This window comes from Eretmochelys imbricata, chromosome 6 (genome assembly GCF_965152235.1).
Source record: "Eretmochelys imbricata isolate rEreImb1 chromosome 6, rEreImb1.hap1, whole genome shotgun sequence".
Lineage (NCBI taxonomy): Eukaryota > Metazoa > Chordata > Testudines > Cheloniidae > Eretmochelys > Eretmochelys imbricata.
In genome coordinates, this window is record NC_135577.1 from 52,398,151 (window position 1) to 52,415,250 (window position 17,100).

The following is a 17,100-nucleotide window of genomic DNA, read 5'->3' on the forward strand; positions in this document are numbered from 1 at the left end:
GTGACGTTTAATTTAAGACCCTTGCTACCTACTTTATTGTAATAATAGTGACAAAGCAGCTGAGTGTTGCATTTGACAGTCATCTTCCCTTTGCCTAGTTCATCCGCCTGTTCAGTTTGGGCTGAGATGCCTTGCTTGCATTAAAAAAGAGGCTTAACCCTACATTTTTACGAATTAAGAAGATCTGACTTGTAGATAACAATCTGACAGTTTTCAGAGTAGCAGCCATGTTAGTCTGTATCCGCAAAAAGAAAAGGAGTACTAGTGGCACCTTAGAGACTAACCAATTTATTTGAGCATAAGCTTTCGTGAGCTACAGCTCACTTCATCGGATGCATTCAGAATCTCATTTAATCTCTGGGATCATTCACTGGCTCACTTGTTATATGCCGGGCAAATGTATACAATGCAAAAGGAAAAAGGGGTAGGGGATAATGGCATCATAGGGAAGGGTCCTGTAGTTAGTTCATACAATTGCTAATTTCCCACTGGAGTAATGCAGATTTCATTGGTCCGTAATTGAAATCCCCACAGAGGAAAGGGCACTAATAATATTGACAACCCTGTTACCATGAACAGGAAAAGCTGGGGTTTTTTTTTTGTTTTTTTGTTTTTTGTTAAGTTTATTGATGGTATTGGCATTGGTGTGACCCTGTCAGATTCTGCAGGCTAAACTGGGTCATGCCAGTTCAGTCTCTGAATGGGAGACCTCCCAGGAAGCAAGGTTAATGATTCACTGAGTGGAGTGTCTCCTCCTTGGTCAGTGCAGAACTCATGCCCCAGTGTGGCACTGGTGGGTGTTTTCCCTCAAGTGAGATATAAAACAAGCTTTGACCACCAGTGGTCATGAATTTGGTAAGGGAAGAGGTGGTGATAATCGTGGTGTTCTGGCTAAATTCCAGATAGGCAAAAAGTGATTTATACCATCAAAATTACTACCCCCCCCTTCCCCCAGTGCCGCTATTGGATAGCATGTTCCCAAAGCATGGTCCTCTTATCAGTCTTTGATAGTGGGAGTTGTATAAGTACCTTACCATTTGAGCACCTCACAATCTGTAATGTATATATTTATCCTCATAACACCTCTCTGTGGTAGAGAAGAACTACTATCCCATTATATGGATGGGGAAAACTGAGGCACAGAGAACAAAGCAACTTGCCCAAGGTCTCTCAGCATGTCTGTGGCAGAGCAGGGCGTTGAACTCTAGTCTTCTAGTCACCGACTTCTATGGAAACAGAATTGGAACCTTAATTTGATGGAAGTTGCAACATAAATGTAAATTTATTGTTGGGGTAACTTTGGACTCCAAGCATAGGGTGTGGCAAACTGTAAGGCTGCAAGTGGATTGATCACTTGTAACTGGCATTTGGTAGCTAGTCCATCCCCCTCTTCAAACAACTAGAGAAATGAGGTAGTGTCATCATACATTCAGCAGTCAGAGGTGGCAGTTGCTGGGTGAATGGCAGACTTGCATGTAACTGTGGGGTCCCTGGCTACTAGTTCTGTTATAGGAAAGCATTCTTCCACCATTTGTAAGTTCACCCTCAGTGCTGCAAAAAAAACCTTAGAATGTGTACTGTCCAAATGAATTGTCCCAGTGCCGGGAAAAGTGGAGAGCAATGGACAACCAAGCAATCTCCACCGTCTGATTGGTTCTACTGTGAAGTGCACATAGCAAGCCCAGCTTTTGGCAATGAGGCCTGCTCTGTTTTTCTCTGAGCCCTCATCAAACTGCTGCAGCGATTTTACTGAGATGTCTCTTGCAACGAATGTTTAATCCTGAGTTTTACTAGGAAAGGAAAATGTAATAACGAGAGTCCATAAGGTAGCAATCTCCCCACAGATGCCCTTGCTGTATGTGCATTTTGCATGTTGCCACAGGTGAGACTCCAGCCTGACCATTAAGTATGTAGATTGCTCCTTTACTAGGTGAACTAATAGGGGCTGTACTAAGGTTGTGTCATAACTGTCTTTGGCTTGGTCTATACTAGACATTTTTTTCCCCTGCCTTAAAAATTTCCCACTATTGTGCTACCACGAATGCTGTACCACTTGTGTTAGCTGGGGCGCGAGGGTGGGTGGGGGAGAAGGGTGTGAATGATGCTTCCGATCAAGAAGTTACATTTGCAGCCTTGCACCAGAACTAGAAAGCGCTTGGGTGGGGAAACCAAGGGGCTGACGTTTCAACTGTCTTTCACTTTGAAATAAGTGGACTCGTTTGGGTGTGGAATGAATCCCCTTTTGTCTCTGTAAACCGAATGAAATATGTTCTACATCAGTTTTAAATATAGTGCCTGCCTGAACAAAGAGCCTCCACAAACCTTTTGTGTCACTTTCAACCACCCACTTCCTATGTGATTACTCCTAGAGCGGAATTGTTTCTCTAGGTTTTGAGAGGAGTGGGTAGGAGAATTGCAGAAATCCAATAACATTAGACAGCCATGATTCTCGGAGTGGATTGGGGCTATGTCTGTAGTACTTTGTGCTGCCTATTCCTAAGATGGTTAAAGTATTATTTAGAGACCCTTTATACGCACACACAGAAAGGGAGGACAAATCCACTGAAGCAACGTGATTCTTCTAATGCGTTGCTGTATTTTTTCCTCATGGAAACTTATTGCCTCATAACATTCTAAACAAATGGCTATATTCTAGAAACAATAAAATGTTGGCTGAATGTCCATTACTAATCAGCTCTTTCTTAGGTTTTGTTAAATCAGGGCAGTTGCTGTACATTTACACTGGCAAACTGACCTCACACGCCTGATGACTAGCCATCAAAAGGCAAATGCACAGTGTACTAATGAGCTGCTAAGCTATTGTCAGAGCCATCATTTTTAATGGGGACTAAACTGCACTGTAAACAGATGAAGTAGAATGTCTGTGAAAGACTGTTCCCGAAATTGCTTGAATTGGTTTCTAGTCATGAGTGGAGATTCCAGTTTTAATTGGAGGGTAGGTTGACTGCGTTTTGCTTTTTTGGAGTGTCTGGTTCAGAAACTGAATGTCTGTCCAGTAGGAGCTGTCGCCTAAACTAGCAGATGAAATAATGGTGTAAATGACTACTCGAGGTGAAAGACAGTGAGGAATAAAGCTCTGTGTGTCTGGAGACATGGATCCAACTCCCTGTTCTACAACAGACTTGGTTTGACTTTGGGCAAGGCGTAGGCTACACCTATGCTACAGACCTCTGGTGGCCACATGTAATGTACATGTATATGCCATAGTGAAACGCAGGCTGTGTCCACACTTTGTTTGTGTGTAGCTACACGTGTCAGTGAAGGGTTCTGGCAGAGGTGAGGCAGTGGAGAAAGGCTTCAGCGGGGGGAGCTGCCAGAGTCTTTCCCTAGTGCTGGAGCCTTTTCCAGCTGCAGGAAAGACTCGGGCAATGAGGAGGCAGCAGGGACACTACACTGCTAAAAAGCAGTGTAGATGGGAAGGCATGGTTTGGGTTACTAGTAGGTTTGCCCGCCCTCCAGGATTGTCCTGGAGTCTCCAGGAATTAAAGATTAATCTGTAATTAAAGATTATGTACTGTGATAAAATCTCCAGGAATTTGTCCAACCAAAGTTGGGAACCCTAGCTACTAGAGAGTTGTGTAGATAGGGCCCTTCATTTTCAGTTTTTATTATTTAATTTTTCCCAGGTATTTATCAGTGTTTATTACCACCACCACCACCACCACAACAGGTGAAAATCGGTGCAAAAACCTGTTAATTTTTCTGGGTAAATATCGGGGTTTATTTTGGTGGCTGGAAAGACAGGAGAAATAAGTATTCAGTAGATTGATGAATGGAATTCAAAGCATTTAAGTGGTTGGCTGCAGAACTAAAACGGAACTCAAAACACAATGCCACCCCTGAGTTTGAGAAAACAATACATCTCTAATCCCCAAATAAAACTTTTTTCATTTGAATAAACAGTTTACTGTTGTAGACTTAGAACTATTAACCTATAAATATTTACATTTAATAATTGGGCCACACCATTTGCAGCACATACACTCACTTCATACTTTTCTCCTGTTTGTTTTTTTAAGACTTGAATACTTCCTTGTGTTCTGAAATGTATTCTGATACAGGTTTTCATTTTCTTGCCATTTAATGTGTCAAATCTTTAAACCATTATCTGCTAACAGCTTGAAATGTGTATGTGGTGGTTGTGAGATTCATCAATATGTTCAGATGCGTACGCACTTCAGAGCTTGCATACGTGCCTGTTTCTTTATTGCATGTATCTTCTAGACTAATATATAGCCTTACTTCAACAGACCGCTTTGCATATACACCCAACTTAATGTATTATCGTAATACATATATCTCATGCAACATATTGTATTGTCCTAATAAAACAAGTTGTTTTTTTATATATTTAAATGATACAAAAGTAGGGTGAAAATCAGAAAAAACTGGATAATATTTTTTGTAAAAACCTGGGAATTTTTCAATAAAAATAGGTTTAAACTGAAAACAAAGGGGCTTACATATAGGGTTGCCGATTTTGTAATATATTAAAAACTGCACACTCCTCCCTTGCCCCGCCCCTTCCTCTGAGTTCCCACCCCCCCGTTTGCTCCTCTTTCACTCTACCCGCATCGCTCGCTGCTCTTCCCCCTGCAGAGCCCGGTCTGGGAGCCGCAGCTGCCCGATGCAGGTAGGAGGCGGTTCCAGCTGAGTGGGGCTGGCGTGGGTAATGACTAGGTGTCTCCCCCCGCCTGCTGTAAATGGACTTTGGGTGTCCAGTCAGTAGATCTGACCGATCTGACTGGACACCAACAAGTCCCCCTTTCAACCAGTCTTTCTGGTCGAAAACAGGACACCTGGCCACCCTAGGACCTTGCAAAACTCACATACATACATACCCATACCCTTTGGGCCTGTTCAACTAAGCTGTATGGCCCAGGTGTCATGGTCTACACAACTATTCTGTGCTGGGGGGCTATGCATGTACATATTCTCTACACTGCCAAAAAAAGCATGCAGTATAGACATACCCTTAGGCTCCGTACCTCGGTTTCGCGAGGCTCATCCCTATTGCAGTGCTGGTGTACAAAGGAAGTATGGCTATTGTACTAGTCCTCCGGCAGTCTTGTGATTGCTCTTGCAACTGCTCTGTTTAAGGTCTTCTGCAATCGTGATTTATTATATTGCAGGTTCTGTAACTTTTTATGTGTTTATAAAGTACAATGTATGCAGTCTTAAAGCATTTCTTGTTTAAATACATAATGTATTACAGTACATACATTAGAGGGTTGCACACTTCATTACTTCTGAGCTCATTGTATTTCTCCTTTCCCTCCCTCCCCCCCCCCCCCAAGCTTCTTGTTTGCTACTCCAATGCTGGGGCTCTGTGCATCCCCTCCCCGATTATTTCTTTTCTTTCTGTCTGATAAATCATTCATTTTGTCAGTATTTATAACTGGTTTGATATATAGTTGCAGCTCTGCAACCAGTTGAGTTTGCTGACCAGATGCCAAGGGTTCTGTGTGCCCCCCCATTTTTCCCTTCTGATTTTCACCAAATAAACAGGGTTCTTGATGCTTAGAGCATTCCCTGAAATTTCGTAGTTTGATGGGAGGCAGTGTTCATAAGTTACCATGTTACAAAGAGACGCCATCAAATTAAGTGTAAGGCCTCTTTTTCTCCCCTCCCCCCACTTCTCAATGTAATTTGTTTTGGCCAAGTAATGTTGGACTCACAGGACACAACTCCTCTCTCCTGCTGCCAGCTGAGGTACTGTCTTGGGGGTTGGGAAATGGGTTTCTGGGTCTACTCTAGGGAGTACTTGTGATGAGCGTGACACAGCTCTCTTTCTTCCTGATTCCTGCCCCAGGTGGTACCTCCAGGGAGAGGTATGGGGCCATGTGCTGGGTTTGATGAATGGAGGCAGGGGGTCAGGAGCCATCCAGGCTCTCTTTGCTCTCTTGCCCATTCCAGCAGCTCTCAGGCATTCTCACTGTGCAGTGTACTACTGCTTTGGTGGCAGGGTGGGCATGGCTCATTAGAATGTGTGTGCTCAGTTATTACTTGAGCATTCTCTCCCCGTATTCCTGAGGAATACAAGCAAGAGAAGGGAAATGACAATTGTTAGCAGTTAATATATCTGGAAAACCCACTGTCCTTTCAAAGGACAAAGAAAAGGCACTTCTCGAGCCAGAGAGCTTTCCTGTAGCTGCGTTTCAAAGGCCTGCTGCAAACATGGAGGTGTTGGAGTGTCTCTCACAAGTTGCAAGAACCTTTTATTTTGGGAAGTGTTAGGCAAGCTAAATATAGGAGTTGCTGTCAGCTCCCCCTACACCTTTTATGCACTGCTGATCTGCATTAATTTTACAAAATACCCACTGTTTTATACAATGGAATGGCAACTTACAGAGTTTATATTTTGAAAATTCAAAACTCCAAGCATGGATTGCTGCTCTGACAAACCCCTATGTCAGAGAGCTGTGCTGGGAACTGTAGGGTACGTACTCTCAACTGACTGGTAATACAGTGATGTGAGTGCTGTGTGGGAACACACTGAACTTGTTTTACACAAAGCATGATGATTAGTGTGACTACCTGGGACTGTTGAACATTACAGTGGTTCAGCTGAGCCATTGTGTGTCCAGTGTAGACGAGGATCTGTCAGGTTATGGCCACTTCTCTTTAATGTAGTGGATACATTGGAGAAACCAAAAAAAGGAATGTTCTATTTACAATCCAATTACAAACCTCCTCACTAGGCAAAGTTACCCCCCCCCCCCTTGCTGCCTTTCTCATTCCCATCTCCAATGTACTGACAGATGATGCTTTAACAAGAGCTAGCTGACCAGCAGATGTCCAGTGGGAACCCCTGCCATGTAGTCTGGGGGAGCAGTAAAACCTGGGTGGGCCCTGTGCTGCCAGTTTCCATTTTGGTTCTGCCCTAATATATAGAGAGAACCTGGTTTAGAAATTATGTGGGGGTTGCAGATTTATTTGAGACATGGCGCTTGTTAGTCAGGTGTTTTTGTTTCATTTTTTTGAAAAAACGCTGTTCAGGGAGTGTTTTTTGACATGCAGATCCAGCCCTCTAACTAAACTCAAAATGTCAACAAAATCCATCATTTCTATGGCAAATCAGAGCCCTGGAAGGCAGCAGGATAAAACTATCAAGAACAAATGAAGACATTTTCATTTCATGCTTATGAAGTTGAAACCGCTAGGGTGCTCGTGCTACTATGCCTGCTCTCTGTGCTGGCTGGGACAGGGCAGATTCTCAGAGAAGTGCTTTTTTTTTTTTCTTTTTCTTTTCCCCAAGAACAGCGACCATTCAAATGAGCATCTGAGGTAGAAGTACTCTTGCCTTGATTTTTATTATTAGATCTGTAGTTTCAATTCTACTTTCATTTCAGCCCTTTCCTCATAAGGTGGAGCACAGAATGGCTTTCTTTATACCTGGCAGGTAGTCTGGCTAATAGGATGAATGCTTCAGAAGCAAGTGAGCCATTTCAGCTTTCTATTTGTGCTGCTTTCTGCCCTTGACCCTTGCAAGTTTTTGCTGGAGAATGCCCTGTGAGTGTTTTCAAGGAGTACTTCCAGCACAGGTTTCCATCATTATCTAATAGTGTCAATTAAAGGGGGAAATGTATCCTGTCTTGCTACTTGCTGATAACAGCCCTGCCAGCAGATCTGGGACTACCTGTCCGAGGCTCACAGAATGATACCTACAAAGCTATTGTGTTTTGTGTGTTATTAATTCTATTCTTTTTTCCTTCTCGTTTTTAACTGATATAGGTGGGGCTGGTAGTACTGCTTACTATAAAGGTTGCCTGGGACTTTCTATTATAAGACCGTTTTCAGTTGGTTATAACTATAGCCAACTTTAGCTGCAAAAAGAACAGAAGTACTTGTGGCACCTTAGAGACTAATGAATTTGTTTGAGCTCACGAAAGCTTATGCTCAAATAAATTTGTTGGTCTCTAAGATGCCCCAAGTACTCCTGTTCTTTTTGCGGATACAGACTAACACGGCTGCTACTCTGAAACCCAACTTTAACTGGTCACACTGAAATGTTCCATGCCAAGTGTCCATCTGAGACTGGGTTTGTTTGAAACTTTTTAGCCAAAACAGTTCAGCCATTTTTGAGAATGAGGTTAAGGGGGAAAAGATGTTTTGCAACGTTTTTTAGAAAAATGTTGGTAACCTTTTCTTGAGAAGCTCTAGCATACTGTTACTTTGGTGCAGAGACTTGAAATTTGACAGGGTGGTATCCTCTGTGTCAGGATGTGCCTTTTGCTTGTTGCTCCAGGTTGGAATAAGACTAGGGACTGGACCTGAGAGCAGAGAACCTGTTTTTCCTGTGCTCTCAATTAGCTTCACCTCTTCCCCCTGTAACTCCTTTCTCCCCCCCTTCCCCCCCCCCATGCCCATATAGTGTGGAGGAAGAAACTGCCTGATTTGAGTACAGAGGGGACAAGAGCTGGACTGGGGCCAGGAGGGGAAGAGTAGATTGGGACAAGGAGGCTGGTGGGACTGGATTGGAGGGAATGACTGGGAGTTATGCTTGGGAAACAGAGACTGGGAACTGCGGAGGGAGTGGGACTTGTTGACTGGGACAGGGGAGGAGAGGCAGTGGGTGTGAGCAAGCAAGGGAAATGGGTGTGGGAGACTGGGACTGGGAACCAGTGTGGGAAGAATGGACTTAGAAGGGGAGTGGTGACAGATATGGTGGAGCTGGGGTGTGGGGGTAGAATTGGGACTAGCTAGGGCAATAGATCATACAAGGAGCTGGGGATGTGGTAGGAGGAGGGAGAAGGAGATTCTCTGAGGAGCAGAGGAAGGAAAACTAGGATTGGGAGCCAATGGAAGGGGCTGGGAATCCAGGGAGAGAATGATCGGAGGGTGGGTGAGGACAGGTGGGTAGAGGCAGATCAAAGAAGTAGCTAGGATGGGGAGACTAGGACTGGCTGTGCTAGAAGACTGTGATGGGGATGAGAAGCCTTAGGAGTATAGACTGGGACAGGGTAGGCAAGGAAAATAAGACTGGAGTGGGGAAGTGACAGGACTGGGACAGGAACAGGCTGTAGAGGATGGGGCCGAAGAGGTTCAAGCTTGGGGGAGGATGCTCGGAGGGGTTTGTGTATGCTACAGTGCACACCTCGCCTGACCCTGGAAAGAAACCCAAGATTCCTGAGTCTCACCATTCCTCCTGCAGTCAGCATATATATGTGAAACCTCATCCTTCTCTAATCCATAGTGGTCCTTATAGAGGATGACAACCTACTATTGCTATAATTTACTCCGTTTGCTCATGTGGAAGTGGTCTGTGCAGTGGATCTAAAGGTTCCAACTCTTCTAATGACCCACATGACTGTCAGTATGATTCCACGTTATGGAATTTCTGTTTTTTCAGTTTTTTTTAGAAAAAAACACTGAGGAAATTAAACACACAAAACTAGATTAAAAGAGCATTAAGCTTGCAAAGTCAAGCATTTGATATTTAGGAAATGCCAGAATTAAGGTTGCTTGGTGCAACCGTAGTTCAGCCCCCTTGTGTGTATAGGCATTAGGATATAGTTTTTAATTACATGATCACAAACTATATTTTCCAGAGGCCCAGCTTCATTCAGTGCACATGATGGGAGTGATGAGGATTGTGTAGTAAATGAGGCTGTTGTCTGTAGAACCCCCTGCTTTGTTTGTTGCAGAAGTTGGTAGATGTATGGTGAATGAGGCAGGGGATTGCAGGAATAAAAAGGAGAGTCTCTTGGTTAAGGCAGTTGAATGATGTCCTAGAGAACTGGATTCTGTTCCTGTCATGAAACTTTGGGGCAGACTGTTAAGAACCAGGGCACAAATCCCAAATTGGCGGTGAGTTCTATACTTAGATTTCACCAACCAGTTATCAGTTATGAATGCCTTAAGCACTATAACAGCTTAAACATGGTGTCATAGGCAGTCCTCTTGATTGCTCCAATCTATCTTGTCACCTAAGCAAGTCTACTTTTGTGATAGATGGTCACTTACACCATGAATCACAGCAGTATTCAGGTTACTTCCAGTCCCAAAGGACCAGTCACTTCTCCCAGGTCAGTTGCACTGTAGATCTCACACAAAACACTTGTAGCCAATCCTATAATAAACTATATGGATTTATCAATAGGAAAAGGAAATGTTATTTACAAGGTTACAGCAGGTAAACATATATACAAATGAGTTACACTCTTAAATTTTCAAAAGGTGAAAGAAACTTCTACAATGAACATGCTCTGTTGTCTTAAAGGGCTAACCCAGCCTAAGCAGCTGGTGATTCCTTACTTTTTCCTAGAAAACTTTTTCCCCATTGTCCAAGTAGCAATGAGATGCAGTTCCTCCTTATTAGAGGCTTTTATTTTGTTTCTTCCTTTTGTTTTGAGTGGCAAACTCAGCTGATGGGAGGAATTAACTTGCAAGAATTCTCTTCATGGGGGCAGAGCCAGGAAAAGAGAAAACAAAAGAAAAGTCTTTTGTCCTCTTTAATGTTCCACTTCAGTCCATCTGGTGTCCAGGGGCATTCCTTGTCAGTCAGGTCATAACACTTTCTGTTGGAGACCAGCATTTCACTCTAGTTAATGTCTCTCTCCTTTCTGATGATTTGCATAGTTACAAAGGCTTAAAATGCCAATATTCAAATATTACCTTACCATATGGGATACAGATCTTATCAGTGAGATTAATGCATGCAGCAACTCACGAGCGTTCAATAAAGTCTAAACACATTCTTATCATTCTAAATCCTGTTTTAACAATGCTAACACAGAGATGAGCCAGACTGATTTCAGCCATGTATTTGTCAGTATTCAACTGAGGCATGGGGACCTTGGGATGAGCTGGCATCTGGTTTGCCAGTTTCACAATCCCTGCCTCTGCCACAGAATTCTTATGTGATACTGGACAAGTCACTTAAACCAGATTTTTTTACAAGTGGCCACTAATTGTGTGTGCCTCAGTTTCTGGGTGCCTGACTTGAGACCCTGGTGTATAATTTGCAGGAGTCTTGAGCACTCAGCTGCAAGTGAAGTCAGTGGGAGCTGTGCTTTGACTATATGAAATGCTATATGAGGCAATGTACTCTGAAAAAACCAGGTCCTAGTTGTCTCAGATTGGGCATCCCTAATTAGTAGATTATCCTGACCTAAGTGCTCTGTGCCTGTTTCCCCTTCTGTGAGATAATACTGCCTCATCTCACAGGGGTGTTGCCCATGAAGAAATTAATAATTCTGTCTTTTGGAGCAGGGTTTGAATAGTGTGCAGTGAAGTGTGTCAGCTTTGCAAAACATGTGCGTCACCAAATCCGTGTTTTTCAGCCAAAAAAAGTTTCAGCCAAAAAACTTCACCCAGGCCTAGATTTATAGGTTGTCCTCGTCCTGCACTCAAGGGCTGTGCTGCTGCAGTCACTCAGACATTGGAAGTACATTTTTGGGGGGAGGGGGTTGTGAAGGAGTGTAGATTTCAAAGATGCCCTGCACCTAACCCCCCATTTACTAAAAAGAAAAGGAGTCCTTGTGGCACCTTCGAGACTAACCAATTTATTTGAGCATAAACTTTCGTGAGCTACAGCTCACTTCATCGGATGCATACTGTGGAAAATGTAGAAGATCTTTTTATACACACAAAGCATGAAAAAATACCTCCCCCCACCCCACTCTGCTGCTCCCCCCACCAGCAGGAGAGTGGGGTGGGGGGAGGTATTTTTTCATGCTTTGTGTGTATAAAAAGATCTTCTACATTTTCCACAGTATGCATCCGATGAAGTGAGCTGTAGCTCACGAAAGTTTATGCTCAAATAAATTGGTTAGTCTCTAAGGTGCCACAAGGACTCCTTTTCTTTTTGCGAATACAGACTAACACGGCTGTTACTCTGAAACCCCCATTTACTGTGATCCCATCAGACTGCAAACTAAGTAGGGTAAGATTGGGTCAGTACTTGGATGGGATGGCTGCAACCAGGCTGCGGTGCTGCAAGGAATGTTGTTGGTAATTCAGAGGGCAACTCTTCCCTTGGAGTTGTCGCTGCGTGAGTACCGCATCATGGTGTGCTGTGTTTCTGTCTTTTCAGAAGATATGTAAAGCTGAGGTCCTGCTTGCTTGTGTTCATTAACAGTCCTGCTTGTATCGCCAAGGGGGTGTTAAACTTGGTGTGCTGGCCAAATTCTAACAATAGGAATTTAATTCTCCCTAACTAAATTCTGTCTTCAGTTTCACTTGCACACAGTGCTCTTGTTCTGTAGCGGTAAACAGGAGCTGCTGAGTTTGACTCCAGAAGTGACTGCATTTTGGTAAAGGATTACTCTAATCCATTACAAGTTTTTAGATTCATCTACATTTGGAAAGTGCTTTGAGATGAAAGATGCTGTATAAACAAAGTGATGTTATTTAGTCTAATTATTTTTCAGAAAACTACTGGATTTGAAAAGGTTGTATTTTCTCTTTCCCTCGCTCCCCTGTTTCATCTTAACCTGAGGTAATACTGCAATTGAAAGGTTCATCTGTTCTTTTGCACTTCCAAACTGCCCATATGTCCTAGGTGCCGACTTAAACTGTCTTTCGTTTGCACCTCATGTCCCTAGAGTCTTGGAGGGACTCTGCTATGGAGTGACGTCTTCCTTTCCAGAACACATCACAGTACAACTCCTAGACTAGATCTGTCAGTCTGAACAGTGGTGATCTGATCTTACACATTCTGCTTGGCCCCAGTATATTTAGGAAAGGAGAACGTAAGATCAGAGTTTTTGTTAAGGTCTGACTGTATTCTCGCTGATGCACAAGGCACAGACAAAGACCATTTCTGTCCTGAGGAGCTACTGAATGCTCCTCTGAGGGAAGGTCATGCCCCCTTTGGCTATGAATTTCTTTATTGAATTCAAGTCTGTGTGAGACAAATAAGGACTCTGGTTGCATTACCACAATGCACTCCTTGTGGGGCAACCTGAGAAGGTAACTCAGACTTCAGCTAGTGAGAGAGTGGCTGCCTGCATAATGACCAGGATTTCACATGGAGCATGTTGTAATGTGTCTGTGCTTTCAGTTGGTTTCCATGGGTAAATCAAGGTGTTGGAAAAGAAAATCTTTTGTAGTTTTAATCCTGGATCTTGGAGATCATCTCCCACTCAGTTTGCCTGTGCTAGGAAAGAAGTGGATGCCTAATTCTCTGCTGGTGGGCACAGTGGTGAGGGCTGGAGTGTAGAAATGCTGCTCTTGCTACAGCATCATCTAACTGTAGGCTATCCACTATTGCGAACAACAGTGTTGCAATATGGATGCTGAACTAATGGGTCCAGTTTTGCCAGTGCAGAAGCAGCCTATTCAGGCTCCAACTTGGCATTTAAGATCAGCTGGCACAGTTGAGCTCAGAGCCTTCTGGTTTGTAAGTCTGAGGTCTGAGGGAAGGCTAGTCCCAGAGGAGGGCCATTCACTCTGGAGCTCACTGCTCCTCTTACTGCACTTGAATCTGAGACTATTTTCCCACAGGGTATGTTGCAAGGTGTATGCGAGGAAGGATGGTCTTGTGGTTAAGGCATTGGACTGAGGTTCCAGAAATCTCGGTTCCGTTCCTTTTTCTGCGAAAGACTTTCAGTGCAACTTTGGGTAAAGTCACTTAAGTCCAGATTTTTGAAGTTCTCAGCAGCCACAGCTGGGGCCAGATCTTCAAAACTGCTCAACATCCAGAAGCTCCCCTACATTTGTGGTTAAACTTTCAGATCAACTTAGCACCCAAAATCCTGAGCTCTCTCAAATCCATCTATTTTGGTGCCTAAATGGGAAATGAGCTTTTAATCACTGTGTGTGCCTCAGTTTCCCCTCTCTAAAATGAGGAGAATGCTTCCTTTGTCTTGTCTATTTAGACTGTAAGATCTTGGGGGCAGGGATTGTCTGTTTTACTAAGAGTTTGTACCATTGCTAGTACAGTGAGGTCCCAACCTCCCAATACAAATGAATTTGTTCTATCTTTATTATTTTATTACTGTCATCTCAGGAAAAGCTTTTTGGTCTGCAGAAAAAGTGTTTGAGGGTTTCCCTTTGAGGTGGGAGAATAGGGAGTCCTTTTGGCATTGATTTGGTGACGGATGTAGATGACCTTAGCGTTCGTACATGCACCTAAAGGCTGAAATGGACAATCTTCATTATTACTTTTATTCTTTTTTAATAAATTGGAAAACGGAAAAATTTTCCATTAAAGCAAAAAGCATATGGAAAAACTGCCATAGTCTGAAGGCTCTGGCAAGCCTTCCTATTTAGGAAGTGTGAATTTATGCATTTAATTACAGGCCCCTGTTCAGAGGAAACTGAATATTCGTCAGGATTAACAGAACCTTTACATGAGGAGTGTGAAAGTGGGTTGTCAGCATAACGAACGTGTTCCTGTTCTCAGTTTTGCGACTCATGCAGTCATCTTGATGTGTCTTTTTAAAAAATATTTATTATTTATTTACATGGTGCCAGTTATGTGCCAAGGGCCTTTACAGACACACAACCTGATTCTAAACTCACTTACACCGTTCAAACTTCATTGGTGTAAGTGGAGTTACTCCCAGTTTACATAGTGGTCAGATCATGTTCTGAAATATACTTTTGCTCAAGGGTGTGGCTAGGGCCTTTTGAGTCAATGTAGGGGGAGGCTTAGACTGCTGCTGCCAGGGCTGTATCTGTTCTGTGGATAAAAAGAAGACTTCAACCTCCAGGGCTGTCAGTCAGGGACCTTTCTTCAAAGCTAACTATCTATATAAACACTAGTCTTGCAAAATTCTGTCCTTCCAGGGTGAGCAAATGACTTACTAATTTTTTTTTAAGTAAAATCATTAGTCTATTCATCAATAATCATCATGGCAAAGGACGACAAGTAAATATAATGCCAGGATTGTATATTTGCAGGACTTTCTTTATCAGGCTGAAAATAGTAGAGTGAGACAATTACTTGAAGTTCATAAAGAGAAGGATGCTGTGGCAATGAATGATCTAGTTCCAATTTCTTTACTTAATTGGTGTGGCCCTTCTTTGATATCCATGTCCTAGAGGAACTACAGGGAAAACTATGTGCAGTGTTCATCCCGTACCACTTGCGCAACTAAGGGCTTATCTGCACATCCAACACTAAAGGGGCGCAGCTGCACCACTGTAGCGCTTAGGCTGTGTCTACACTAGAGAGCTTACTTTGGCACAGCTGTACTGATGCAGCTGCATTGTTGTAAGATCTCTCTTGCAGCTGCTCTGTGCTGATGAGAGAGAGTTCTCCTGTAGACATTAATCCACCCCCAGTGAGCGGTGGTAGCTATGTTGGCAGGAGAAGCTTTCCCACCAACGTAGCGCTGTGCACGCTACTGCTTATGCCGGCATAACTTATGTCGCTCAGGGAGGTAGAATATTCATATCCCTAAGTGACATAAGTTTTGCTGACATGAGTGGTAGTGCAGACATAGCCTTAGCGAAGAGACTACCTATGCCGACAGGAGAGCTTCTCCCCGAGAGGCAGTACCTTGTCAGCGGGAAAAGCTCTCCCATCGACCTAGCACTGTCTAGACTAGGGGTTAGGTCAATGTAACCGCATCACTCAGGAATATGGACTTTCCACACCCCTGAGCAACATAGTTATACCAATGTAAGTCTGTAGAACAGACCAAGCCTAAGGGCTGGTCTACACTATGGGTAGAGAAGGGGGAATCAATCTAAGTTAAGCAACTTCAGCTATGTGAATAACGTAGCTGAAGTCGACATACTTAGATCTACTCTACCGCAGTGTCTTCATAAGGTGCCCTCCTGTTGATTCCCCTTATCCTTCTCGTTGAGATGGAGTACAGGAGTCGATGCTAGAGCGATCAGCGGTCGATTTATTGTTTCTATACTAGACACAATATTGACGATTTATTGTGTCTATACTAAATACAATAAATCGACCCCCGCTGGATCAATTGCTGCCCGTCGATCTGGGCGGTAGTGTAGACAAGACCTCAGACAAAGTGCTGTGAAGTGTACTGATGTGGTCAGATAGTTTTGTTGTTAACTGTTGGGTCCTTCACCTTGCTGCAGTAGAAAACCTTTGTTTACCTCGAGTCTCTTTTTTTTATGCCAATTTTGAGACCTTCCAAGTTAAAATAATTTTACTTTACTTTAACTGCTGTATCCTAATCTTTGGTAAATGAGATAATGTCCCACTTGCTATCCGGTAATTGATCTTGTCAGGTTTATTAAGTATGTTTAGCTTTGGTTCACCACACCTCTGAATCCATCAGTCATTTAGCCTACAGGGATTAATCTAGGACTCTGCTGCACAGAATCTCCTGTTTAAATATAGAGCCAGACCTCTACACTTCCAGCCTAGTGGCATGAAATGTAGACTTGGGAGCAGCCTGGGACTTAGGGGTTTTGAAGGCTCTACAGAAATGCGAGGGAGAGTTATGTTGCTGCTGGAGTGGCAACAAAAACAGCCTCGCTGTCATCCTTTCTGTGTGGGGAATGAACTCCATTTATGGATGGAGATCAGAGATTCACTTGAAGGAGGAAAACGATGACTTCTAGTTTGAAGGAATGGGCCTCTTCTGGAAATATTTTGTAATAGGCTTTTGTTTTGGGGGCAAACAGGTGCAGCAATGGAGAAGAGGTTCTCAGATGCCTGGGGAGCAGGGATCAGTTCAATGCTTTGCCTGCTTCCAAACAATCACCGAAGGGGTGATAGCTCAGACACTTGCACTATAAAGCTGTTCTCTGACAAGCAACGTTCTCTCCCATGTGTGTGACCTGCAGGTGACTCGGAGTGAGATGAAACTGTGTGTTCAGCAGGAGTTTGACACTGTACGGCGGCTGGTCTGTGAGGAGGAACGGAAAGCTCTCCACCTAGTGGACCTCCAGGAAGCGGTGGCCACTGCTCATGTGACAGAGGTGCTGGCGGAAATCAACGTCCACATGGCAAAGCTGATGACTGAGATGGCAGAGATCAGAAGGCAGCTGAACACCTTCAATGAGTTAGCCCTGCTCAAGCCTGAGGTAAAAACTAAGAGCAGATTAAATGATTATGGCAGGAGGCAACACAACGTTGTGATGGATGCAGGAAAGCAGTCTCCCATATGTCAACATTAAAGATGCCCTCAAATGCCACTAAATGTCTGA

The 17,100-nt window shown here is 43.5% G+C and overlaps 1 protein-coding gene across 3 annotated transcripts in view; it reads left to right on the forward strand.

Moving 5' to 3' along the window:
- Window positions 1-17,100, forward strand: part of TRIM44 (tripartite motif containing 44) — a 99,090-nt gene that overhangs the window by 20,878 nt on the left and 61,112 nt on the right. For all 3 annotated transcript variants that reach the window (XR_013346336.1, XR_013346337.1, XM_077818543.1), the window contains exon 3: window positions 16,738-16,977. Coding sequence is in view for 1 of the 3 variants with exons in the window: in XM_077818543.1 (XP_077674669.1) it covers window positions 16,738-16,977 (240 nt within the window). In the remaining 2 variants the exon portion in view is untranslated. The remainder of the gene's footprint in view (window positions 1-16,737; window positions 16,978-17,100) is intronic.